At 39.4% G+C, this 25,437-nt stretch overlaps 1 protein-coding gene across 2 annotated transcripts in view; it reads right to left on the minus strand.

Moving 5' to 3' along the window:
• Positions 1-25,437, minus strand: part of IGF2R (insulin like growth factor 2 receptor) — a 61,160-nt gene that overhangs the window by 5,803 nt on the left and 29,920 nt on the right. For both annotated transcript variants that reach the window (XM_069786910.1, XM_069786911.1), the window contains exons 19-43: positions 24,933-25,112; positions 23,819-23,920; positions 23,012-23,113; positions 22,186-22,360; positions 20,658-20,825; positions 19,935-20,078; positions 19,058-19,236; positions 18,608-18,695; positions 16,926-17,132; positions 15,811-15,941; positions 15,008-15,105; positions 14,002-14,138; positions 13,195-13,385; positions 12,409-12,535; positions 11,905-12,027; positions 10,617-10,879; positions 8,194-8,406; positions 7,111-7,260; positions 5,880-6,041; positions 5,131-5,338; positions 4,583-4,729; positions 3,907-4,141; positions 2,776-2,912; positions 1,629-1,743; positions 554-700 (exon numbers count right to left, since the gene is read on the minus strand). In XM_069786910.1, coding sequence (XP_069643011.1) covers positions 554-700; positions 1,629-1,743; positions 2,776-2,912; positions 3,907-4,141; positions 4,583-4,729; positions 5,131-5,338; positions 5,880-6,041; positions 7,111-7,260; positions 8,194-8,406; positions 10,617-10,879; positions 11,905-12,027; positions 12,409-12,535; positions 13,195-13,385; positions 14,002-14,138; positions 15,008-15,105; positions 15,811-15,941; positions 16,926-17,132; positions 18,608-18,695; positions 19,058-19,236; positions 19,935-20,078; positions 20,658-20,825; positions 22,186-22,360; positions 23,012-23,113; positions 23,819-23,920; positions 24,933-25,112 — 3,929 coding nt within the window. The remainder of the gene's footprint in view (positions 1-553; positions 701-1,628; positions 1,744-2,775; positions 2,913-3,906; positions 4,142-4,582; positions 4,730-5,130; positions 5,339-5,879; positions 6,042-7,110; positions 7,261-8,193; positions 8,407-10,616; positions 10,880-11,904; positions 12,028-12,408; positions 12,536-13,194; positions 13,386-14,001; positions 14,139-15,007; positions 15,106-15,810; positions 15,942-16,925; positions 17,133-18,607; positions 18,696-19,057; positions 19,237-19,934; positions 20,079-20,657; positions 20,826-22,185; positions 22,361-23,011; positions 23,114-23,818; positions 23,921-24,932; positions 25,113-25,437) is intronic.

The following is a 25,437-nucleotide window of genomic DNA, read 5'->3' on the forward strand; positions in this document are numbered from 1 at the left end:
CAGTCAGTGTAACTGCTGGTCTTCCCCTCCCTTTCCTGAGTTCAGTCATGCTTGATCATTCTATGATTCCTACAGAGCTGTCCTTCTAAGGCTTCTGAAGCATGGGTTCCTACTTTCATATAGATTGTCTGAGCAGGAAAAGAGGTGTTATGTAAAAAGCCAAGGAGTACTCTAGCCTCTCAATCTCAATCAAGTTCTGTGGCACTGAACTAATGTCTACACACTATGGAAAAGATCAATAACCCACAATAAAGAGATCTAACATCAAGGTGAGTATGTGCAGGCTTTAAACTAGTCTTGTGTACACGTGGACATGCTCAAAGCTATAGGCCCAGCCGTGAGCTGCATTATTAATCAGGCCTTTAAGTCGGTCATTGGTACAAGGTGACTTAGTGCTATTTCTACTTGACAGCTAAGAACTGTTAAGGCAACAGAATATTCACACCAAGCTCTCTTTTCTTGCAGTATAGTTCTATGGTATTGTGGGTTTTGGTTGTTGTTGGGGTTTTGTTGTTTTGGTTGGGGGGGTGTTTGGTTTTTTTTTTTTACTTACTTGTAATAAACATCCCCTAAAGAGAAGTTTTTCCCAGTTGCAGGATTAATAACTGTTCCATTCAGCACCTCCACCTCCTGCTGCTTCACAGCACAAGCTGCACGTGTATCCCAAGTGATGTAGTAAGCACAGTTTTCTTCATCAATCCTACCAAATAACAGACACAACTCATGACTCTAGGGAACAGTAAAAAGTGCTTAGTATCTTGAGAAAGGGAAGACACATTGCTGCTAACCCATATGTAGGAACGTGCTGTCTAAGCATCATGCCAAAAGTAAGCTGAAATTGTCAAGTAGCACTCAAAAAGCTACTTGAGTTGCACTGCACTTTTTTGCAGTTCCAAGACCTAAAAAGACCTGGCTGCACTTGAACTTCCTACTTCAAAATTTCCAGAAGTCACACAGTGTATCAGAGGGTTTTATCAGAATATTTTAGCTAACAAACATGTCACGCTGCTCTTGGCAGGTTTAATGTGCTGCACATTGTTTAACTAGGACAAGGAGTATGAACTAGTCAGATTTTGCTGCCTAGTTCTTTTGATTCATACAGAGCATCTTGCTCAGTTTCAGAATTCTACAAGCAATATACAGTTCACCAAAACAAGACTGAGCAAAATGCCATCAAGCTTTCTTAGTATTTGTGATCATGCATATATACCTCACCTTGGACAACTTCTAGTTAAATAATCTGTATTGAGGCAACAATAAACCATATTTTATTAGCTTAATCACTTACCTACAGTAAGTGTTCTCTACTAAACTGATTTTGAGCAAAGAAGTGGTTGTATTACAACTGACATTGAAAACAACATCCCAGCCATTGTCAGATCTAATTTGGAAGTACAATGTTTAATTTTTTTGCCCAGAAATTTTAAGATAAATACAGAATACAATTGTTTATGGAAGTGAACAGGTGCACAAACTCCAGAAGATCCATGTCTTACAAGTACAGACCAAGGATTATCTTAGGGACTGTCCAACAGAACAGACAGTCACTGCCTTGAGACTTACAGTTCACTAGAGAGGTACAAAGGAATAAACCACGAAGATCAGTGGTATGTTAATTTGTAACTCACCTCTGCAGCATGGGCATGCCAACTGTTTTTGCACACTTCAGTTCTATAATTGTTGTTACTTTCTTGTTTTTCCTACATTCCTGCCCACTGGAATAACTAATATACACTGTATCACCTAGAAGAGAAAAAATGGTGACACTCAAGGTTTTTGTAAGCAACTGTCAGAAATTCCCTTTGCTCATTCTCCAGACTTCATTATTTTAGATTACCGTCTAGGATTTCCCCCCCACCCCTACATAGACCATATATCAATTACAGCACTTCAGTAATTTGAGGCCTTCACACTGATGATCATTTAAAAATCACTCCTCAAATACCTCTTTATTTACATCGTACCCTGTGTTCAGGTCACCAGTATGGCCATAACGAAAGTTTACATTTAAGACATCATTTTTTAAACATAAGAGGAAATGAAGATATCCATTTATAAACAAACTCAGGTAATAAACACATGTAATACATCCCATTGGTTTTGTAGCTGGATTGAAAATTTCTCCCCATTTCAGAGAGTCAGCAGCAATTTAAAAAAATATTCTTTAAACTGAAAACTTGAGTAAGGTTGAGATTTTTTTTTTATTCCTCAAGAGTGGAGCCAATTAGTCATCTTTCACATGCTGCTTTAATTGAAGAAGTTAGTGGACATAGAACAAGTCTTTCAAAACAGGATGAACAAATATAACTCCCTCTCCCACAATTACAGAATCTCAGACTGGTTGAGGTTGGAAGGCACCTCTGAAGGTCATATCTGGTCCAACCCCCCTGTTCAACCAGGGTCACCTGGAGTCGGCTGCCCAGGACCATATTCAGATAGCTTTTGAATATTTCCAAGGATGGAGACTCCACAATCTCCTTGGGCAACCTGTGCCAGTGCTAGATCACCCTCACAGTAAAAAAGTATTTCTTGACGTTCAGATGGACAATTCAGTTCTTACAGCTTTAATGACAACACTGTTTATTTAATTCAGTGTCTTCTCATGACTTAACACCACTTTTGAGTAGTAGCATTTACTGATTTTGTTTTTAAACAGAAGATTTACTGGTAAAGATATTTCAAAATAAAGGCTTCACCATAATTTAAGAACCACTATAGCTAGATTGTAAGATTTAGCCATCTCTAGCTCTATACAAGAACAAAAAGTAACCCTACCTGTCACATTCAGCTTCTGTGTATGAACGAGTCCAAGAACTTGAACATCTCCATTGTTGCTTTTCCTGCAAATACTGGCTCTTTCCGAGCAGCCTGTGGGTCCTTCATGTACCCTCTGACAGAGATTCACATAGTACCTATAGAGAACATGGTAGACAAAACTTTAAAATTAATTTAGGCTAAACTGACATAGTGAGACAAACTTTAGAATCCTCATGGGAAGCTAGCCATGTTCAGAGAAATTAAATACTCTAATTAGCTGACAGAATAAAGCATGTACTAAGGTTTAGCAGATTACTTCTAACCATCATTTTCAAGTAAGTGACTCTGTGCAAAAAAAATTGATCATTTACCAGATTAGTTCACTAGTTAGTTTTGACCTAGGTCAAAACAAGAAATTGGAACTGAGTCAAGAAATGCCCAAAAGTTTTTTTCAGCTATGAAGGTTATAGTACTATCCTAAATTCAGCATCTCTTCGGAGCTATACCAGTTAAGTTTTATTAGAACAGAGGAACTGGTAGCAAGGCAGTGAATGAAACAGTTTTTCTACCTCATGGTTTATCATAAGTTTAGAATTAGATGCTCTCATCCTTGCCAGTTCATTTCTGTTTGCTAGCTGGAGTGGGGAGGCTGGAGAGGTTGATGACTTCCTGCCATTCATATTTTCCTCTAAGTTGATACTTAGAGGAACGGCAGGGGGGAAAGCCCTACTTAAACTTTAGACAAAAAGTTACACACTTGACTCAGAAGACAACAACTAAGTCATTAAGATTTTTGTTCAATGCGATTAGAATCAAAAAAATGCATTTAAACTACAAAATTACTTTAAGACAGCAGTTTAAATAGAAAGCCTTTAAAAAGCTTTTAGTTTAGACTTATTCATCCTTTAAAAAGGGTTACCAATAGAGGGAAGCAGTGAGGATGCAGGCAGTAATTATTCATCCTCTTCAGATAAAATGGGTTCCTTTCTGGTTTTTTGTCTACATGCAGTGTTAAGCGTCAACAGTTTTAAGACACTGTCAGCAATTTAAACAGACTATGAACAGGGACCAAACAGAAGTACTATGCCACATTACAACTTCAACTGTATTGATTAGCGAGCTGCTCCCTGGGAGTTGCTCATTACTCACGAGTTCCCATTGTGGAAAAAGATCCATGAGCCCGTCAAGGAAGAGAGCATTCTCAAGTCATAAGTTCTGTGTTTTTGGACAAACTTGCACTCCATCTTCTTGGGAGGACAAACAGTCTGAGTCTTCCATTCGAATGTCACAGCACAGCCAAGTGTCTCACTCAGAAGGTGCGGTCTCCCAACACCCGCGTTTTCATCACATGTGAAGATAATGGTAGATTCCCTTCTTGCAGTTGCTATAAGGGGGGAAGGTTAGGGAAAAAAAAAATATTTTGCAAGACGCTTTCAGGTATGTATGGATTTTAGTGTAGCAATTGTGCAGTATCAACAAAAATTTTAATCAGGTATTGTTTCAGATAGCAAAGAGGCACAAACGCTTTACCTAGCAATTTTATTCCCTGTGTTAGCTTTCATGCTTTTTAGAAAGTAGTGTTCCTTCCAAAACAACTGATGTCCATCAAAGCAGAGTCATCACTTATGACTTGAACTTCTTCTTTCAGAAATATTTTGCTCACTCACTTGAGTAAAGCCAGGTTTGTCCCATAGATTCCTTGTCTTGCCCACTCCTATCCCTCTGCTTCCACTGTATTGCACCAGAGGTCTTTTGCCTGGCATCATAAAGCCTAACTCCCAGTGTTAGCTCAGATCTTTGCACATGAAGTATAGGAAGTTCTTACCATTACCACAGAATCCCCACTTTCTATCTCCCTGGTAGTTTTCAGTTGTAGCACACCATGGTCTATTCTTTTCTTCTGTAATACATTCCTCATAGGTCTTCCCTTTGTACTTGAAGGGGAACACACAAAGCTCTCCCTTTTCAGTCACTGAGAAGGAAAGATATATCCTCTTAACACACAGTAGAATAGCAGGCATATCCATATTCAGGACAATATCCAAAGCCTGTACTTCAATACTGAAGAAAAGTCATAGGCAGAGGCAGACAACAGAAAAACTGGAACATTGAGTCTAAACCCAATTAGAAAACTAGGATGTAGTGTACAATTAGCTACAATCATCCCTATAGAAAAGTCATATTCTCTTTTCTAGGAGATACATGTTGATGTTGCAGGTTAGCATGGTGCATGTGATTTAACAAAACTACATGTTTCTATTAACGTAAGCAATATGGGTTTTGCATCCCTCCTATCATAACAAAACCTCATACTTTAAGGGTAAAAAAAGCTGACAAGTTTTTACATAAAGAATGGGTCTGCTTCAATCTCACCTGGAGGGCACCGATCACCTCCTGTATACTGCAAGATGACTGTTTCATCCTGGTGGCTATAGTCCATTTTCATTTCCTTTATGTTTCCAAAAGATGACACACCACTTTCAGATGTCAGACACACTGCCCCATCTTTGCATTTTCCCTGGGGCAAGTCTGCTGCCTTACTGCACACACCAACATGGTAACTGTTGGGTCCAGAAAATACCTGTGTGGACATCCAGAAGCATCACAAACAAGGCTGCCTCAGAGCTTAGAGTCAATACTTAACAAAGAACCACATGAGTGCTTTATAAACCAAGTCTCATGCAGTACTTGCATAATGCAGGAGGAAAATAAGATAACTAATTCTGCACATCTGGCCTTCCTTAATATGGCAAAGTTGCAGATAAAGTACACTCATAGGACCAAGGATATAGTCTGTTTAGCAGACTTGTTTTCATGTTCAGGATTCTGCCACAGGTGAAGATTTCTCCTGCCGTCCCCCATCAGTATATCCATGAATTTCCCTCTCAAAAACATCAGATTTTTAATGTTATTCCCTCTAATATTATTCCCTCTGTCAGAGGCCAAACAAATATCAACACTGACCACAGCTGCAATACACACTTCAGTCTTGTCTCACACCCCAGGATGCTTAAAAGAAACGTCTGCTTCAGTTTTAAAATGTTGATAGCAATAAGCAATTAAAAAACAAACAAACAACAACAAAAAGAAAAACAAAAAACCACACCACCAGAAGGCATTACCTCAAATGATCTTCCAGAAAGGCTCGTCAGGTTAAAAGTATAGTGTAGCTGTTCATCAGTCACAGAGCATCCTAAAGTTTTCACTTTATCAGGACACACAACTGGAGTTTCCCACTCAAACACAAAACTGCAGTCAATTTTCCTTATCATCTTTGGCTTGCCCTGTTACCAAAGAACACAGCAAGATACATTAGGTTTAATTTTTGGAGAGTTTGTTGTTCTTTCTGCATTCCCCCCACCTCAACAGTGAACCTCAGTTATTACCAAGGCTAGACTTTATGGGCTGTAGGACCCACATCATGCCTTCCTATTAAAACCAGTACCAAAAAAGCTACAAGTGAAGTATGTTCTACCTAGCTCCAGAACACAGTCAAAGCAGTAATTGAAGTATACAAGCTGTCTTATTAACTAGGGTCGAGATTTCGATGTTCAGCTTAGTTGCAAGCAGCAACAAAAGTGTGAGAGTGCTGTGTTTCTCCACAGTAGAGAACATTAAGAAAGTTCACTGAGTTAAGGTTTAGAAAGAATGCTGCTTCCTTTGTCATATTTTAAATAAAAATATGAGTATGGCCTGTGTAATATTCAGAGCTGCCGAGAGTTTCAGTTCATGCCATGTTGATGGAAAAAGGTTCCACTGAGCATCTTCAACAAGCTCTAGTTTGTCAAACATCATACCTAAGTGTTTCTCTACAGTTTGTTAAAGCATCCAAAAAATTCAAGAAGTGTTAGATTCACACCACCATACAACCTCAATTTAGTGTTCAGGTGTCAACACAAAATAAAAACATTAAGTATCTAAATGCAAATTTTTAAAGCTGTGTATGATTATGGAAAGGGTTACAACACAGGGGAAACATTTCACTGTAATAGCTTTACAAACAGTTACACTGGTTCTTGTGTTAGCTTGTGGTACAAGTACAAGCTTCTGGACCTAGACAAGGTGCAATACAGCATTAAGTTTAATGCCAGCAGTAAGTTATCGCTACATTACTTCAGTGGAATCTGATCCTTGAAACCATCGGAACCTGCTGCTCTCAAGCTTAAAGTTCATGCACTCTATGAAATTTTACCTGGTTAAGAATACAAATATTAAGTATATTCCTTGTTTAAACAAGTCCATCCTTACAAGCTAGAAACAAATCCTTGATTTAGTTTTAAACAAAGCTAACACTGGTTACTATCCACTTCTCAGTGCATTCCAATATCAACGTAAGTTTAATAGATGTCTTACCAGACTAGTTCCTTGGCTGCAGTGAAATACAATAAGAGAAGTATAGTTCAATTTGTTGTTTATCTGACAAGGAGTAGTGCTGTTGTAAGTGATGTAAACTTCATTTACTGCCTCATTTAACATGGGAGGTTCAGTAACACGACCAATATCCTACACAAGCAAAAATATGTATTAAGAGACATATGGGACACACCTAGATTTCAGATCACCCCAGAGATTCAGATTCATCTGTTTGGTTTACATGGGAACTCAACTATTGCACTTTTGAAAACTGCATTCTATACTCAAAGAATAGTTGTTATATTTCAATCCCAACAAAACACAAGTTGAGCAGCTCAAAACACTCTTTGATTAAGCTTGACAAAAGCCAGAGAGGTTCTGGTAAGAACTATCTGTAAGAGCTATCTTAAAGGTAGCTTATTCTTTAAATCATTGTGCCAAAATACCAACTCATCACTTAAAAATAGCATAGTATTAACAATGGTGTGAGGTCCCTAGATCAACATGGAAGATCATGGAAAACAATCTCAACTTTTTATGTTCATCTTCTACAGCTCACAGACAAGACCTCAAAAGGTAAGAACCTCCAACTCTCAAGGTAACACAGACAAGTTAACCAACATTCTGTCATAGCTTGCTATTCATGCAGCTGTCAAGTTCTTTCATGAAAGTACTAAATGCATTTTGGAGCATGCTAGGACATATCCTGCTTCATATTGTAACAGGCTATCATGCGACCAAGCATGCTATTTCTATGCCACAGAATGGCAGACTAAGGCATTCTGCTTCCCAGTCTCCGTATTTGGCATGCAGCCAAAAAATTCTCTGTAGTAATTTTTCATATATTTGTCATGGTATGGAATCTTCTGACACCCAAAAATATCACTGGGGTTCAGTGTAGGAAAATACTTCTTTGTAGGGAAAAAGGGATGAAAGGGAGTTTTGCAGGGTAGATTTTAGTTTTGTATTCCATTTCTTTAACCCATTGTCAAGCCTTTGGTGCAAACTAAGTCTCTAGGCAGGGATACTGTTTTAAACTAGCAGGGAAAAGCATGTTTCATTGATACCAGGCATAGTACTTACTATTGGTGATTCATTAACAGGAACCATGCAAACAGCTGCTCCAGGTGGGCAATTGACATCTTTGATAGGATTGAGAGGCTCACAAATGTTGATGTAGAAGTCTGGAGAAACATCTGTTATATCTTCATCCACAAATGCCTCATAATACCCAGTGCGATGGATCAGAGGAGACAGGTCGATAACGGAACTGCCGTTCAATACTGAGCACTTCACCTACAAGAAAGTACATTTTATTGCTCTTACTCTTTTATTACTTGCTTTGATTTATTGACAAACATCCTGTCCTTTGTAGGGCCAGAAGTGTGGCTGCATTTAAATGTTTCAAATTTAAGTAAAGTGGCATTTGTTAAGCACCTAAAAGCTGCATATGAAAAACCTCAATCATTTAAACATTCTTATGGAATAGAATCCATATCAGAACAATACCAAGACGTAAAGCTCTGGCATGCATACTCCAGCATACATAATCAATGTGTCTTCAGATCAGCAGATCCTACAGTCCTTTCCTCTCCCCATCTCCCACAGATCATTCAACCAACTCCGATAAACAAGCTTGGTTATAACAATGTAAAGTTACTGTATTGCAAGTTGATGGCTTGAGCACTGTGTTTCCTCAGAACTTAATTTCATGCATTCTTAAAGCACATAAGCTTACTGACAGCCTACCTGGAATCTGGGAAGTCTATTGTTTAGATATTAGATAAGGAGCAACTAACAAAATTACCATTTAATTTCAGGACAAATAATCATCACTGCTACCTAGCTATCACCACACTGAAATAGCAAGGGTCACGGTGGATACCCTGTGAAAAGTGACCAGAAATGCACAAATGAGGCTAGAAAACCATGTTTTTAGGCGCTGTCGATTTGTATTGCAGTATGGTACATACTACTGAAGAAGAAACCAGAGCTATGTGTAGCAGAAATCTTAGAAAAGAAGGAGGGGACATGTGACAGTTCCTGTCAGGGGAAAGGAAAACTGGAAAATGTTTTTTTCCTAAATGGAAGCCAAAGCTATGGTAGTATTGAGACAGTGATGAGGAGGAAAAACAACTTGTCACAGAGAAAGATGGTCACACTAGAAGTAATCAAGGCAGCAAAAAGAATGATTAGGCAGATTCACAAAAGGTAATGTTCAGGTGTTAAGAAAAGATGTGAATTCACCCTATAGCTCATTTAGCTTTCTATTCCTATTGCTGGCTGTTACTCTGTGCACCCACTACTGGTCACAATTTAACTAGCTAAAATTGACTAAAGTCAGACTAGCTCAAAGTATTGTCTGGAACAGCAGTTCATCTAGAGGTGACCAAATCACATTATTACAGTATGTGTTATACAGCAGAGGCAGATACTAAATTCATGCTATCAGTTTTTGCACTGAGCAAACTGATCATACACTTGCCTGGACTCTAGTCACTTGCTTAGAAACAAAGACTATCCCCATGCACAGAGATGCTGCTGTCCTGAATTCAACCTAAGCTCTGTTGGCCTGTTGTGTTGGAGGATCTTCACCATCAATTCCCAAGATGATGACTTATGGCTTCCATTTGAGCTGTACAGAAAAGCAGCCAAGTAGGTACCACAGAGGGGTTATTCTGAGGTGTTAAAGTTTTAACTTGGCTCACAATGCGGACCAGAAGTTTGCCAAGTATTTTTCATCACTGCTGAAAAAGTCAGTAAGAAAAGTATTTGAGGACTTCTATATGAACTTGGGTTCTGTACTACAGGAAAACACCCTTCCCTCAAGGAATTTAAAACACACACTACTACTATGCCTAACACCCTGTGCTGGTTTTGGCTGGGCTAGAGTTAATTTTCTTCATAGTGGCTAGTATGGGCTATGTTTTGGATTTGTGCTGAAATCAGTGCTGGTAACACAGGGTTGTTTTCATTCCTGCTGAGCAGTGCTCACACAGAGCCAAGGGCTTTTCTGCTTCTCACCCCCACCCCACCAGTGAGTAGGCTGGGGGGGGACAAGGAGTTGGGAGGGGACACAGACAGGACAGCTGACCCCAACTGACCCAAGGGACAGTCCAGACCATATGGCATCATGCTGAGCATATAAAGCTGGGGGAAGAAGAAGGAAGGGGGGGACGTTCGGGGTGATGGTGTTTGTCTTCCCAAGTCACCGTTATGCATCATGGAGCCCTGCTTTCCTGGGGATGGCTGAACACCTGCCTGCCCATGGGAAGTGGTGAATGAATTCCTTGTTCTGCTTTGCTTGTGTGCGACATTTGCTTTACCTATTAAACTGTCTTTATCTCAGCCCACGAGCTTTCTCACTTTTCTGATTCTCACCCCCATCCCACTGCAGGGAGAGTGAGCAAGCAGCTCAGTGGGGCTGAGCTGCCAGCTGGGGTTAAACCACAACACCCCCCCTGAAATTTAGTCCCACAAGTGTTTTCTGTAGAAGTAATTCTTACCTCTTCCTCACAAGCCAAGGAAGTATGCCAAGAGAAGTAACTAGTGCATGTCTGCTCGTCAAAAGACAGAAAAACAGGCCAGCTGTCATCTCCAGCATCAGACTTGCATACAAAGCTAAAATAACTTTTATGTTTCAGTTCAGGGTCTGCAGGGCAAGGATCTCCATCTTCATAGACAAGCTTTAATACTTGATCTTCATAAGTTAAAGTTTTACTCAGTTTTCCAGCATTAATTGGTTTTGGACCACCAGTGATGCAGACAGCTAAAGTAAAAAAGAAAAATTAACAAACCAGATCAAGTCTGATGTAATTGCCCTTCAAAATTGTGCTTTACAATATGAATAGCAGGAAACTTAAGATTTTAGTCTCACTTTAATTTTCCTAGGAAAGATAGGCTTTTTCACACCATCCAGAGTTGCCATTAAACTGAGCTGAACTGCAGTGAAACAAAGACCAAATATTGTCTTTAACACTTCATTAACCAGCAGAATGTACTGCATCTATACACATTTAAACAATCACAAAGCACAGTGTTTGGTTACCACTTCTCTGAAAACCAAGAGATTAACACAAAATGTCAGCCAGATTATATATAATTTTATTAAGATGCCTCTTAAGTACCAAATCAATCCAGTATTTTCTTCTAACTACACAAAAATAATTTTTAATTCACAAGTGATACTCCTATTTTAGTATTTAAGATGCTTAAATATCATCTCATATTCAGTTTGACAGAAGAGCTAACAATTCAGCCTGCTGGTAAGCAGCTTAAAATACAAGGTAACTTCTACTGATGTTTCAGAAGCATCCAAAACAGAACAGAAAGCTAGAAAGAGGATTGGCAAGGGTTTGAAGTGCAGACCAAAGGCTCAGTGCAGATGCATTACAGCAATACATCACCACAGAGCAATTTTTCTGCTCAGCTCACTCTTGCTGGAAGCTTGCAACTTCTTCCTTTTCACAACAGTCAAGAGGTGCAATAGAAGTATCTACACTCCTGCCCTCATGTCCAAAAGAATACCCACCCATTCAGACCTAGAGGGATTGGACTGGAAGTGAGCCCATGTAAGTTTAGGAATGGAGTTTGATAGGAATACGTCACTTCATTTCCTAGAACAGTTTTAGGATCTTTTCCCAGCTAATTCAGTCACACAGCTGCGCTCTTCACTCTTTCCACATTTGCAGTAAAACATGCCCCTCGCGTTTTATTGTAAACTTGAGTATAAGTTATTTCCTTTGGGTATTCTATAGTCCACAATTACAGTATCAAACGGGATAAAATGCTTACCAGCTCCAATAGCACATGAACTTTTAGCTTCAGCGCAAACATTCAACTCAATTTTTCTGTTGTGTGAATCACTGATGGTATAGCCAGACTCTCGCTTTAGCGACGTCAAATCAAAGAGGTGGCCTGTAGGCAGATCAGGGAATAATTTAATTTTTTTTCAGATTCAAAATCAAGACATTTCCTTCTACTAAAAGCTTTCAGTAACTTAATGTAGTAGGAAGGTCAACCAGCCTCTACTTGCCTGCTAGCTTAGAAAGGCAAACAGTTACTAATTCATATTAATAATTAGAGGTAAAACTAGTTGCAGAACTATACACTGTTTATGTTCCAAGGGACATTGCAGTAGCTTACAAGATATTTCTACCCACCAATAAGCTTGTTAGTCACTATCCAGAGGATGCGTCAGACTGCCCTTTTCTAATGAAGTCCCTCAAGAACACAAAGACAGTACTGCCACTTCCAGCAGCCTCTTCCACATACAAAATCCTGAGGCCTTGTCCTTACCTGTTGCAGGATTGGTTACCCGGCAGTCATTTTGCACATTGCTTTTAAGAGGACACGCAGCAGCAGTGAACCATAAGAAGGTATATTCACAATCTTCAATGGCCGTTATAAGTTCTGGCTTTGATTCCTGAACATGAAACAGTGGAGAGAGCGACATCTCTACAGAGTGATACTGTAAGGTTTCATGCCACAGGGTTATCTCTGAAGCCTGTAGCCTAGCTCAATTTGAGTGCCAGTTCTAGGACTTAACAGACCATCATGGCCCAATGAATAAACCCAAGGACAGAGTATTTAACTGTGACTATTTAAAAAACACAACAGTACAGAATCATTATCAGGAGCAATAAAACTGATGAGAGCTAAAGGCAGCCTAGCTGGGCAACAGAAAATCCAGAAGGTGAGGGTACGACATCTCACCAAATAGAAGAGTACTTGTGGCAAGGCATACAGATGTGCAAGAGTTAAGAACTACACAGCCAATAGCATTATTTCCTGCTTGAGAGACTTCCCAACCTGCAATACATTCACCTTCAAGACGCAAACAGACAATTTGAAGCTATTACAGATGACAAAATCTGTGCTAGCAGAGTGTACAAAAAGATCACTTAAAAACTGCTCAGCATCTAAAGTTCAAGTACTTATAAGCCAGTCTGCTTACAAGACTGGCTTCCATCCAACTACAGACAATTAGGGAATGGATAAGAACTGCCCACCATACTCCCTACACCTACAGTGGTATGAACAACTCATGAAAACATAAAACTCCACCAGAAGTGGCTCACTTACAATTTTGCTCTCATCACACTTGAGGCGCAATATTGTTGTTTTCTTGCGAATTTTATCGGGACACTGCTCCCCATTAATATATTTCAGAATAGAAATACCGTTTTCCCACCGTGGACCATCAGCCACTTCCCCAAGACTTGTACATTTTGCACCCTCCATGAGGGAGGCAGCAGCATCAGAAGGACAGGAACCTATACAGGTGAACAAAAACTGCGTTATTACTCCAAACGTTATTAAGGCTTACTTGCCTAGAACAAAACTCCACTACTCTACTTTCAGGTATGTCATGGCTGATCTCTCTCCAAGCCACTGTCCAAACCATACTCATTGAGGTGTTTTTTCCCCCAAAAATCACAAATAGCAGCAACAACCTCACTTCACTCAAGGTCATACAGAATAAGTGCCAGCTACTACTGGGGAAGCAGACTACTACACAGAGTGAAAGGCTAGAGTCTGTGACCTCATCTTCCACAAAATGTGGAGTCAGTCAGAAGATGCCATAGAGAAAATTCTGAAGTTAACATCTTGCACCAAAAGATTACTTTAATTTTTAAGAGCTATAGGAGACTTTGGATAATGATGGAAGAGCTAGAGTGCTGAAGTTACTAAGAGAAGATAAGAGCTTCTAGTGAATCTAATCTGCCAAGCAGATGACAATAAGGCCTACAATCTACCTTTCCCGATGGTGCTGAAATTACACCACTGTCTCCACATACTTTGCTTTGTGACTTTTTTCACTCTGAACAACAGAGCCTACCACTCGCCTCCCCTAGCTACAGTGAGAATATGTTTTTATTTTGCTCTTACGTGCAGCACCATATGGTACCAAGGGCTTGCAGACATTAATATAGTATTTCTGTGCAGAAGCAGATAGAGCAATTGCCTCCCAATTCTCTCTATGCCGGGTCAGAGATGAAAAGTCATAGAAGTTTCCTTCATCATCCCTGTAAGAAAGACAAAGGATTCAAATTAAGAGGCATTTAAAAAAAAAAATCAAGTAATTCTAAGTTAAAAGTTATTGTAGTAACTTAAGAATTGTAACCTAATAACTCTATAAGCAGAGTATCATGCTGGAAAAGAAATCTGCACCAGACTCATCACTCCCTACAAACCTCAAATTCAGTACAGAGATATATCACTGCACCAGCCATCCCCACAGTAACTGTCCACGTGCACACAGCCCTCAGCCAATGCAAGACTAATTCTAACTTTTCATTGAAGAATGCAGGCTTTCAGTGCATGGCAAGCACAAATGCACAGTTACTTACAGTGGATCGTTTTTACCTTAGGGTAGAAACTTATCATGATGCCAGATGTTAAAACTCTGGGCCAATTACTAGCCACATCTGACCCCACTTATCAAATCTCAATCAACTAATATTCAGTTGTGACAGAAATAGATTACATTTTTCCTGGAACTTTGTTTGGTGGAAGTTCCAAACAGACAGCAGTTTTATTTTTGCTTAAATTAGCTGTAGTTAAATAATAACTAGACACTTGTAACAATCTAACATACTCAGAGTTCAATCATCAATAACTGCCTACCCAAGGGTTCACTTTGATACTAAGCTTATTCCCCAGAAGAGGCTCAAAGGAAGTGCTTTTCTTTGGTGAAATTAGTGAAATTAGTTTTAGGAGGTACAAATTGCAAAAGTTACCTAAAATATACTGCGGCATTGAATGCCACATTGGCTGGTAACTGATTAAGTCAAAACACAATAGCTAAAGTGGCAGTATTGCACTGAGTTGCAGTAAGGCTGTATTTGTTTCTACCATCATACAGCTCCATTTCAAGCTTGAGGAAATAACTTACTTGTAGGAGCACTCAGTAGATTTAACAGGTGGGCAAGCATACTGAGTATGCCATTCAAACATGTAGGTGCAATCTGGAGTCTCCTTCAAAAATACAGGCTGAAAGAACAAAATACAAAGGGAATTTTTCTCATCTAGACACACCAAAGCTACCATAACATCTCAGTCTTGCTTCAAGAAGATCCAGAAACCGGTTATTTACATATTATCTCAGAGCCACACTATGCCTCTGAAAAGCATGGCTTCTCCCAAACCTGAGTTTATCCACTTGCACACTTCTGATAAAACGGCAGCCATTAGGCGCTTCTGCCTCTTCCATGAAATAAAGGGAAGAGCAAAATTAACTCTAGGCACCATTGTTTAAAAACAGGAAGGAAAGCACAAGTGCAGAGAGAGATACTAAAAGCAAGTAACCAGCTTGTTTTGGTGTGGCCATGTAATACCTGCTTTCCTGCAGATTCATTCTCCTACCCTTTATTTCTTACAAAGAAACTGCCATTATTTCTGGGAGAACATCCCTTCCCAACATCTCCAAAAGCTTTGCTAATGGAAGGCATCCCTTAAAAGGAACAACATGCCGTGAATTTCCTGGGCATGACAAAGGTACCTTCCTTAAACAGGAAATCCAAAACATTCCTCATTTTTTTTATTACTTCACAGGACCTTTCAATCTCCTGCCTAATCTGTAAATGATTAGGCAGTCCTTGAAGGAAGCTAGTTCATGTTCTTCACCTTACCATCCCACACATTAAGAGGGCAATTCTGGGAGACAGTACGTCAGGAAGCATATGTTTTGAAACTAACCTCAGATGTAGTCTTGTCACAATAGAACAATATGGCAGTTGATCTTTCGTATATTTTATGACATTTTTCTCCATTGGTGTAATTAATCATTATTAAACCATTTTTGAAAGTCAGTTTTTCTGTAAGCAAGCCTAGAAGCAAAGAGTTGAGAAAAGTAAGCACCTAGTCCAGTGAATACATGACTGCAGAAATGCCTCTGGCAACTGGGTTACATAGACAGCAATAACATGCACAATAAAGTACTGATAGAAAGACCTCAACCTTCCTCTAAAACTTGTGACCTAGTTATTGAATGAGTACTACTCCAGTACAGTAAGGTTGAGCTCATTCCTAATTGTGTGTCAAGATAACTAAATACATGACATTTTATTTGCACATCAAACAAAAGAGGTAGGGTGCTTTATCTCATAAGATGTACAAGATTAGCAAGAACCCCTCTTGTATCACTGTCCCGGTTTCAGCTGGGATAGAGTTAACTGTCTTCCTAGTAGCTGGTACAGTGCTATGTTTTGAGTTCAGTATGAGAAGAATGTTGATAACACTGATGTTTTCAGTTGTTGCTAAGTAATGTTTGGTCTAAAGTCAAGGATTTTTCAGCTTCTCATGCCCAGCCAGAAAGAAAGCTGGAGGGGCACAAGAAGTTGGCACAGGACACAGCCAGGACAGCTGACCCAAACTGGCCAACGGTGTATTCCATACCATGGGACGTCTCATCTAGTATAGGAACTGGGGGGAGTGGGGGCGGGGAATGGCTGCTCGGGGACTACCTGGGTGTCGATCGGCGGGTGGTGAGCAATTGCCCTACACATCATTTGTACATTCCAATCCTTTTATTATTGCTGTTGTCATTTTATTAGTGTTATCATTATCATTATTAAATGATAATGATATCATTTCTTCTTTTCTGTTCTATTAAACCATTCTTATCTCAACCCACAAGTTTTACTTCTTTTCCTGATTCTCTCCCCCAACCCACTGGGTGAGGGGGAGGGAGTGAGCAGCTGCATGGTGCTTAGTTGCTGGCTGGGGTTAAACCACGACAATCACACAGTAGCTTCAGTTACACCCTGGTTAATCTTCCCATTCTCTAAGTTCCTTCCAATCAAGTGCTATACCTGCTACTTTTCTGAAAGTATTGTCCGTCTTCTTTACTTGGCATGATGACACAGTGTGAGCCTCTGGTTTGCAAGGTTCTGTTATTTCTCCACAAACTCTGAAGTAGTAGTCATATTCATCTGTACTCACTTTTATGTCTTTATTGGAAAGTGGCTTCAGGTTATAAACATGACCATACCTCGGATCTTGCACCTGGCAATCCTCTCCTTTAAAGAAAAGTTCAGAATTTAAAACACAATTTAATATCTATGAGCCATGCCAAATACACTTAGGACAATTAAGGCTTAGTGGCACAAGTGAGGCCACAAAAATGAGTACCTGGCACGTTAGGGTAGTGACACTGAAGGACCATTTTAGTCCAGCTAAGCAGGTTGTTTCAGGAAGTCACCAATATCTAGAACTATGAGACTAAGCTACAAATGGAACATTTCTTTTATAACTGCCACTAAAGCAAGATGCAAAGTCACACCGTGGTTGAAAAACTACCTCAAAGTGGCCTCACAGGTTCTTCCTTCAGCCACGCTGAAGATTAAGTACAGAACCAGAGACACCAAGTCCAGCACTTGCTTAATTATCTGGAAAGAACAGTGAGGTTACAAGGCCGAAGCAAGAGTTGTCCTAGATGTCAGTCTTGCATCTTCTTTTAACAGCTATAAAATTTGCCAAGTTAGGAAATAACTGACCACAGGAAATATTAGCTACAGCTTACGCATCTACCAATATGTATACAAAAAAGGTTTGGGAAAATTCTACTTTCATGAGTCTAATCAGCTGATATACATCAGTAACTTTAAAACTGAGGACTTGATCAGCAGCAAAGTGACCTTTTGCTCAATATTTTGAAGCTTTTAAAAAAAATCAGACTGCATCATATGATTATTACGCTCACCTCAATCATCCAACAAGTTGGTACCAAGTTCAAGACAAGACATCAGTTTCCCTCCCTTCAAAACCACAACTCTTGTCACCAGCATCCTGCAAAGTAATTGCGGGCTACAGAGCAATAGCTTGTAAGCATTCCTCTTGTGCCGCATGAGATCACTGGCAGTTTGAATAATGTCTAGGACCACTGCAATACAATCCTTTACGGGAAGTCTGGATGTTTTATAAGGCATTATCTACAAGTTACAAAACAAAGCCTGCAAGGGCGGAGAAGAGACCTGCACATTCAACTTCCCATCTAAGAGTCAACTGAGTATCAGAACTAGAACGTGTGGCTCCTTCTTGCATGTCCTGGAGTCAACTGTAAACTCTGATAGTCGCCAGCTGGACTCTCCCCCATTGTCAAGGGTCAAGTTTACAGTACAATTTCCAGTCTTTAATGGGGGACAGGGAATGACTTGCCAGGCATAGGATCAACCACATTCTCATGAAAACTGATGCTTTAAGATTTACAAGACACTAGCAAGTCTGCCAGTGATTTAACAAGGTAGTACTATGATTTGTCCGAGACAGCATTATTACTTTATTTTCTTTCCCTAGATAGGGAAGTACATTTGCCTGTCATCCTAAGTTGTACTTTTAATGTTAGATGTGACTCTTAATTGGCTTAAAGCTCAGAAAAGACAACCCTCCACAAGCCAGAAAGATGCACAGGGCATGAAACAAACACAGCTTCACTAAGTATTTACTTCTTGTACAGATTGTTTTGATATTTTGAAGTTCAGATAACTACACTTACCTTCTGCTTTGTGAATAGGACACGCTGCCAAGGTTCTCCAAACAAATATAAACTCACAGTCACCCTCTTGCTCAAACACCGGCGATCCCTACAGAAAAGAACCATATGAAAGAGCCTTACTAATGATTACACTGCAAGTCTCAAAACGTACATGCAGAATCCTTTTGTATTGCAGTTGCACAGTCTATGATCTCTATTATCAAATTTCAGTACTCATTTTCAGCAAAGACCTGCTTTTGGTGGCTCACAGGATTCCACGATAGAGTTCACTGTTGTGTTCTATGGGCTCAGGAGAGCAGTTGTAAGGAGAGACAAGGGAAAAGCCTGTATACAAGATATTACTTTTTAGAACCAGCCTCTCCGTTCCAAGAGGAATTAACATTGTCGAATTTGTTATACTAAGTCCAAGCTCCAAAATCCCCATTAATAGCAACTGGCACAGAAAATTACCATTGTTTGATCGCACTGGAAGATTATACGTGTAGAATAACGTTGCTTATCTTTGCATGTGTCACCATTCAAGTAAATAATGCTTAATGACCCATCAGTAGCAGCCCGTGGGTTTATCTGAATGACTCCAAGGTTCTTGCTTGTATCAGTGTATTTCACACAAGATCCTATGGCACCACCTACAGGAAAAAGAAAAAGCCTGTATTTTAGATCAAAGCTTTAACAACTAGAGTTAACTTTATTGTAAAATAACATAATGGAGTGGCTTTAAAAGAGCTTTAAGCATTAAAGCAGACTGTCTCAAACTCCCAAAGCAGAACGCAACAGAAGTGTTTACATAAATACAGTTAGAGACATTGTGTGCCTAAAGCCTTTGAGGAGTAAGTTACTGTCCTGCATTCACCGAAATCTTTAAAACTGCACTAGTTTATCTGCTCCCACAGACTGATAGAAGACTACAGCAACAGGTTAAACAAATCAAACTGGCTAAAGGTGCAATAAGACATGGCATAGGTTTCTCATTCTAGCCTCATTCAGTTAAGAGGCTTCAACAACATTTAACTTTCCCTTCTTCTTTAAAAAAATAATTAAAAAAAAAATAAATCAAGGATACTGGCAAATACTGCCCTCAGTGTGTTTTTCCCAAATGCATTCCCACACATCTCAATGCAAAAGTCCTGATGAGCATCAAGACTGCTCTCAGCTTGAGAAAGTCTGTTTATTATACCCTTGACATACGTCACCCAGGTCTATGCAAGTTCAGCGACTGAATGGGCAGGATTCATGAAATCCTACTAAAATAACCAGGGATGTCATTCTGCATACATGATCTTGCATCAGAAGTCACAAATTAAGAAATGCTTGTCACTTGGCTTACCAGGGCATCCAGGCACATAGGGCAAAGGCTTGCAGACATTCAAGAAAAATGTGCGCTTCTTTGCTTCTTTTGAAGTGTCTATAGCAACCCATGGTTCACCCTCTTTGCTCAAGTCACTTAAGTCATACTCATTACCAGCAGCATCTGAAAGATATGCGGTACATACAGTAAGCTGAAAGATGACCTATTAGATACTTGCAGCAGTATTGGGTTTGAAATGATACAAGTTTCACTGATGAATACACATAATTCAAAGTAATTTTCAGAATCACATTAGATATCCACTAAGAGAAGGGACTATTTCCACAAAAAAATGTCACTACACCAAAGGTAGAAGAGTTCCCTCGACAGTTACTTCTCACACGTAACTACTCCACAATTCACAGGTGCATTTTTCCAGAGGCCAACACTAAATTAGCCCATTTCCTTCAGAGTTGGGATGAAGCAGCACCCAGTCATGATAAGGATTAAAGATTCAAAGTAATTATCAGCTCTCTTGTGTATACCACTATGTTTCCCATCAGCTTCTTGCCTGTCTTCATAAGTTAAGCCTGCTTCAAACAACTAACGTCCTCTCCCTCTCCACAACTTCTATGAAGACTTCAAGTCTTACAAATGTCTTCACAACAGGTATTCTTAAGGCCCTCCTCCGCAGAATTTTGCTGTTCAGTTAATCCTTCCAACATTTGTTGGACAGAGCCCACCCAAATTCCAGGTACTTACCTGTAACCTGGCAGTCTACAGGAGCAGGAGCACAGGCCAGAGCTGTGTGAAACTCAAAGAAAGTGTCATGGATGTTCAGCACACTGTTTATCTCTTCATGCACAAACTTAAGCTCTCCAGGATATGAATCACTACAAATGAAAGTCACCGTGAATGTGTCTGATGTTCCTGTAAAACAAACACTTATCTGCTGCTGGTTCACTCAAATATTTGAATTTAAGTTCAAGCTAATACTTGACTTTAAAATTTTCTAACAGTTTCTTATTGCTAACTGTTTCAAGGAAAACACTAGCTTATTGTTTATGGGTTTTTTAACTGTAAACACACAAGCCTTCTTTAGAGACCTGTGCTAAATCACCTAACAGCTGCAACTGTCTCTCCAAATGGGAGACCAGAATGCCTTGACACTTTTCAAGACCAGAATTACCTTCACTGAACTGTGCTTCCTAGGTCTTCTGACATGATACATCTGAAGAAACAGAAGACTTATAAAACACCAAGTCTGCTGTACCAGCAACCTCTAATTACATCACACAAAGTTTTGGGGTCAGGTGTTTTTTTTGTTTGTAAGAAGTTCAGTGTAATGACTGCAGAACACATAATACTGATGCTATTTAAGCAGCATATGTTCAGTTCTGTTTAGTCCTCCCCTCCACAGCCCACAGGAAATGGTATAATTATGGGGGGGAATAGTATTTGCCATCAATGTATCCTAGTGTTATCAAAATGGTAGAAGTTCTCAAAGCAAAAATAGATGAGAGCTCAATGACTTGTTTCCCATTGTGTATTAGGTACGAAAACATCACAACTGGGAAAATAAGAGATAGTGCTCTGTACAAATTGCTATGGTGGTAAGATTCAGAAGTATCTGAGGCTCCCGAATCCAAAATCCTGTTTTCCTAAAAACCTTTTGTTGTTAAGGTGTCATATGCCTTTCTACAAAAACTCAGTTTCAGTACAGTTGGAGAGTATGTAAAATCCAAGTTAGACACATGTTTTTCATTAGTCTTATCTGTGAAACAGACTTAAATTAATGAAGTAGGTGTACATGAGGTACTAGAGCACATTCATTCAAGAAATTCAATTTAAGAGAGCATAAGCTTACTGAAAAATGATCTTTCGGATATGAAACAACTTTAGAGAGCATTATTCATGAAACTGAAGCTTAAATCAAGGACTTCACTTAGAAAAAGAGCCAGAGTTCATTTGGCTTGTTTTCCCAATTTGGCTATCCATTTCTCCATGCGAGGAGCAGTATTTTTCAGCTACTCAGTAAGAAAAAAAATCCTGTACTGTATTTGGTCTGCTTCCAGGAGTTTTGAAATGCACATTATTACTGAAAACTGGGCCATTACCATTCTGCACAACTTGATTTCTTCCTAAAATTTTCATATGAACTAGCTTGTTTAAGTGACTAACACCAAGCCCAGTAGGTTTTAGTACATGAACAAAGGGAGGAATGAAGACCATTCACAGAAAGTTTGTAGAATATCAGCATCCATCTCCACTGTGTATTTCCTGAACTCACCTGACTGCACACGAAGAGGACCTCTGTAGGTAAGAGTCAGAAATCCTTCACCAGACAGATACAGGGTTTTGTCTAATTCCACCAGCCTCACCGATGTCAGATTTTCTGCTTCACATCCAGCAGCTATTTTGCCATTGATTTTACCACAATCTGGCATGGGTCCACAAATGTTTAGCTAGAAGTTTTGAAAACATGTGCGTATACACAGTATTAACTGCATCAGAAAAATTATGTCCATATAGCCATTTCTACATCAGTAGAACTCACTTGTCAAGTACTTCAAACAGCATGAAATGTCTGTCATTTCTAGACTGCAAGACAACCAACTATACTAATACTGGAACAGTATCTTCAGTCTTCAGCTTCACGGTCCACAAATTCTCCCCATTAGCAGTACAGGATGTGGTTTAGCAAGTTTATTCTTAGACTAAAAAACACTATGGTAGTATCTGTGGACAGCCTAGGACTACTGATACATGCAGATCACATTAAGAACACCGATAGCAACAGATTAATCCCCTTCTAGGCTTCCACTGTCCATTTCTTCTGCACCATCAGATAAACTGGTATTACGTCCATAACTGGGAAACCCTGCATAGCCTCAAAAGTGTGGCTACCTTATGTTTGCTAAGAACCAGAAGTTCGATGCTTTTAAGACAATCTGAGATGAATCAAGTTATCTTTCATTCCTCCCCTCAAGCACAGTACTTTCCCGCCAACTCAAATTTCCTAAGAGGACTGAGTTAAAACTCCACTTGCTCACTAAGACTGGAAAAATGCAACAACAGCAACCATAAGCAACAGATTGTACAGTCAGAATCCTTACCAAGAACCTCCTCCCAATGCCAGTAGTCATATAGCCTTTTCCAGAAGCTAATGGCTGCAGATTAAACAGAAAGCCAGTGTTTGGATCTCGCACAGAGCAGGACTGGAAAAAAAAAAAAAAAAACCACACATTACGACAGCATTATTTTCTCCTTCTGCGTTTCTGTTTAAGTTTTGGCTCCCTAAACAAGTTAGAGGTAAAGGAATGATTTACACTTATTCCTAGCCTGCAATTTAATTTGGACAACCAGAATACAGCTCTGGCAGTAGCAACACTTCATTCAATTCTTTTGCACAGTCGTCCATTGACGTCAGCCACATACCAACATATCAAAGTGCAGTTTAACAGATGGCATTTATCAGGTCAGCTAAGAGCAAGGAAATTTTAAGTGAGGGTTGTTTTCACACTAATGTGTTTATGTTGAGACCTGTAAAGTAGAAGCAACTGAGTAGCTCAGTGTAAAAAAAAAAAAATCCACCCTCATTTGATGATCTGTACACAAACAAGGACAATATATATCCTTACATATAAACTCAGTTTTACTAGCAGCCTTGTAAGGGAATGAAACATTCAGTGTCACAGCAAGTATGTTGTTCTCAAGAGAGAGCACTTGAATACTTTGGTCAGAAGTTACGCATTTCAGGAACACTTCAAGACAGCAATAAGATATCACAAGACTCCATTATGATCAATCAGACTTCACTGTAGTTAGTTTTCTTCAAGAGTCATTTAAACACAGCAACGAGGAGTGCTAGAAAAAAAATAGTATGTTGAGAGTATGAATACAATTATCACCCCCTTTCTCACCTGAGAATCATCTTTTGTCTCCTTGATTGGACAAGCAGCCTCAGTTTCCCATAAGAACGTGGCCACACATTCCTGAATAGCTATAAACCATGGGCTGCTACTCTGGAAACAGATTGCAGAGAGAAGACCAGAGTAAGTGTAACAGCCAACACCTTCTCACACTTGAGACTCCACTTCATGAGAAACTGTCACGTTCTTCCAAATGCACACAATTCCCACCCGCTTCCCTCTCCCCTATTTATTTTGAAGGTCACCACTGAAAACTTTGTCTAGCTAAACACTTAGCATGTCATTAAGCTTTAGCAAAGAACTGAATCAGACATCCAAAAATTCAGATTAAATTCAATAATGAATCTAGACATGCATAATCAGACCTTGCCTCAGTCTAAGCTTTGAGGAGTTTCGGGGTATAATATACAGTCCACTATAACAAAAAAGTGAAAATCAAACAACACAGAACTCTGTTAGCTGAGGTAACAAGGTAACAGGAGTATTAGTTATACACACTTCATTTCAGTGTCTTCAGGCAAAAGCAAAGCAGTTCATAACTGCTCTAAGTCACAGATTTTCACCATACCTCTTGGGCTGAAGATCAAATGAGTGAGTGGAGTAAGACCTGCCGATTCACAAACCAGCAAGAACAAGTCTTGGCAAGCTTCAGTCTAACAATCCCCTCTGTCTAAACTTCAGTATGTGGAGTTGTGTCAGCAAAAGCTTTATAGATTTAAGAACTCATCTAGAATCAACAAGCAACAGAGGATGCAGAACCTAAGCTTGAAGATGCACTTTACAATATTCTTCTTCTTAAGGGGGTCTGCAATGTTTGCATGTACAACTCCTCAATCTTAAGTCCCCATGTATTTTTCATGGTAATTAGACTAGTCTGAAATATCACTGTCCACTGAGGCTGTTGGTTTTTAACTATTTCTTGCTTATGATAAAATACCCAGTCTAAGACACATGCTTCTTTAGCATCTAAGTCAGCTTTGTAAGTCCTCAAGAAGTCTCCTTTGTCATGAATCTCCTATACACTATACATCTTCATGTAGCTTCAAGTTATATGATGGAAAACCTACTATGACAAAGCAACAACTGAAAGATCATTTGTCCTTACAAGAGTGCCCCTGGAACAGATGAAGTGGATGGTGGTGGTATAAGTAGTTTTCTTTCCATCAGCATCAATGCACACAGAGCCATTTGCATATGTTAGAATAATGCGTCCAGGTCTTTCAACTACTAGTTCTTTGCTGGCAACACCAAGATTACTAATAGAGGTGACTTCAGAGTAAGAAACCTAGAAATAAAGAAAAGCATGTCAGCATTTCTAAACTCAAGTGAGCAGTTATAGATACAGTCAAAAAGAAGAAAATACCTACCACAATAATCTTGCGTACAGAAGGTTATCTTGAGAGTTTTGAAGATAACAAAGGTGTAGAGATCCCCTTACATATCTTCCCCATTATGCACTTAAGTTTCACATATTTAACACACAAGCTCCACAAGCAGGCATGGTTTGTTTTTTTGTTGTTTTTATTTTTAGTACAATAAGGTGCCTGTAGTGCCTGACAACAGCCATCCTTATCTCACCAGCTACTCATCTCAGGAATTTAGGGAGGCCT

The sequence above is a fragment of the Haliaeetus albicilla genome, chromosome 7, assembly GCF_947461875.1.
Source record: "Haliaeetus albicilla chromosome 7, bHalAlb1.1, whole genome shotgun sequence".
NCBI classification, from domain to species: domain Eukaryota; kingdom Metazoa; phylum Chordata; class Aves; order Accipitriformes; family Accipitridae; genus Haliaeetus; species Haliaeetus albicilla.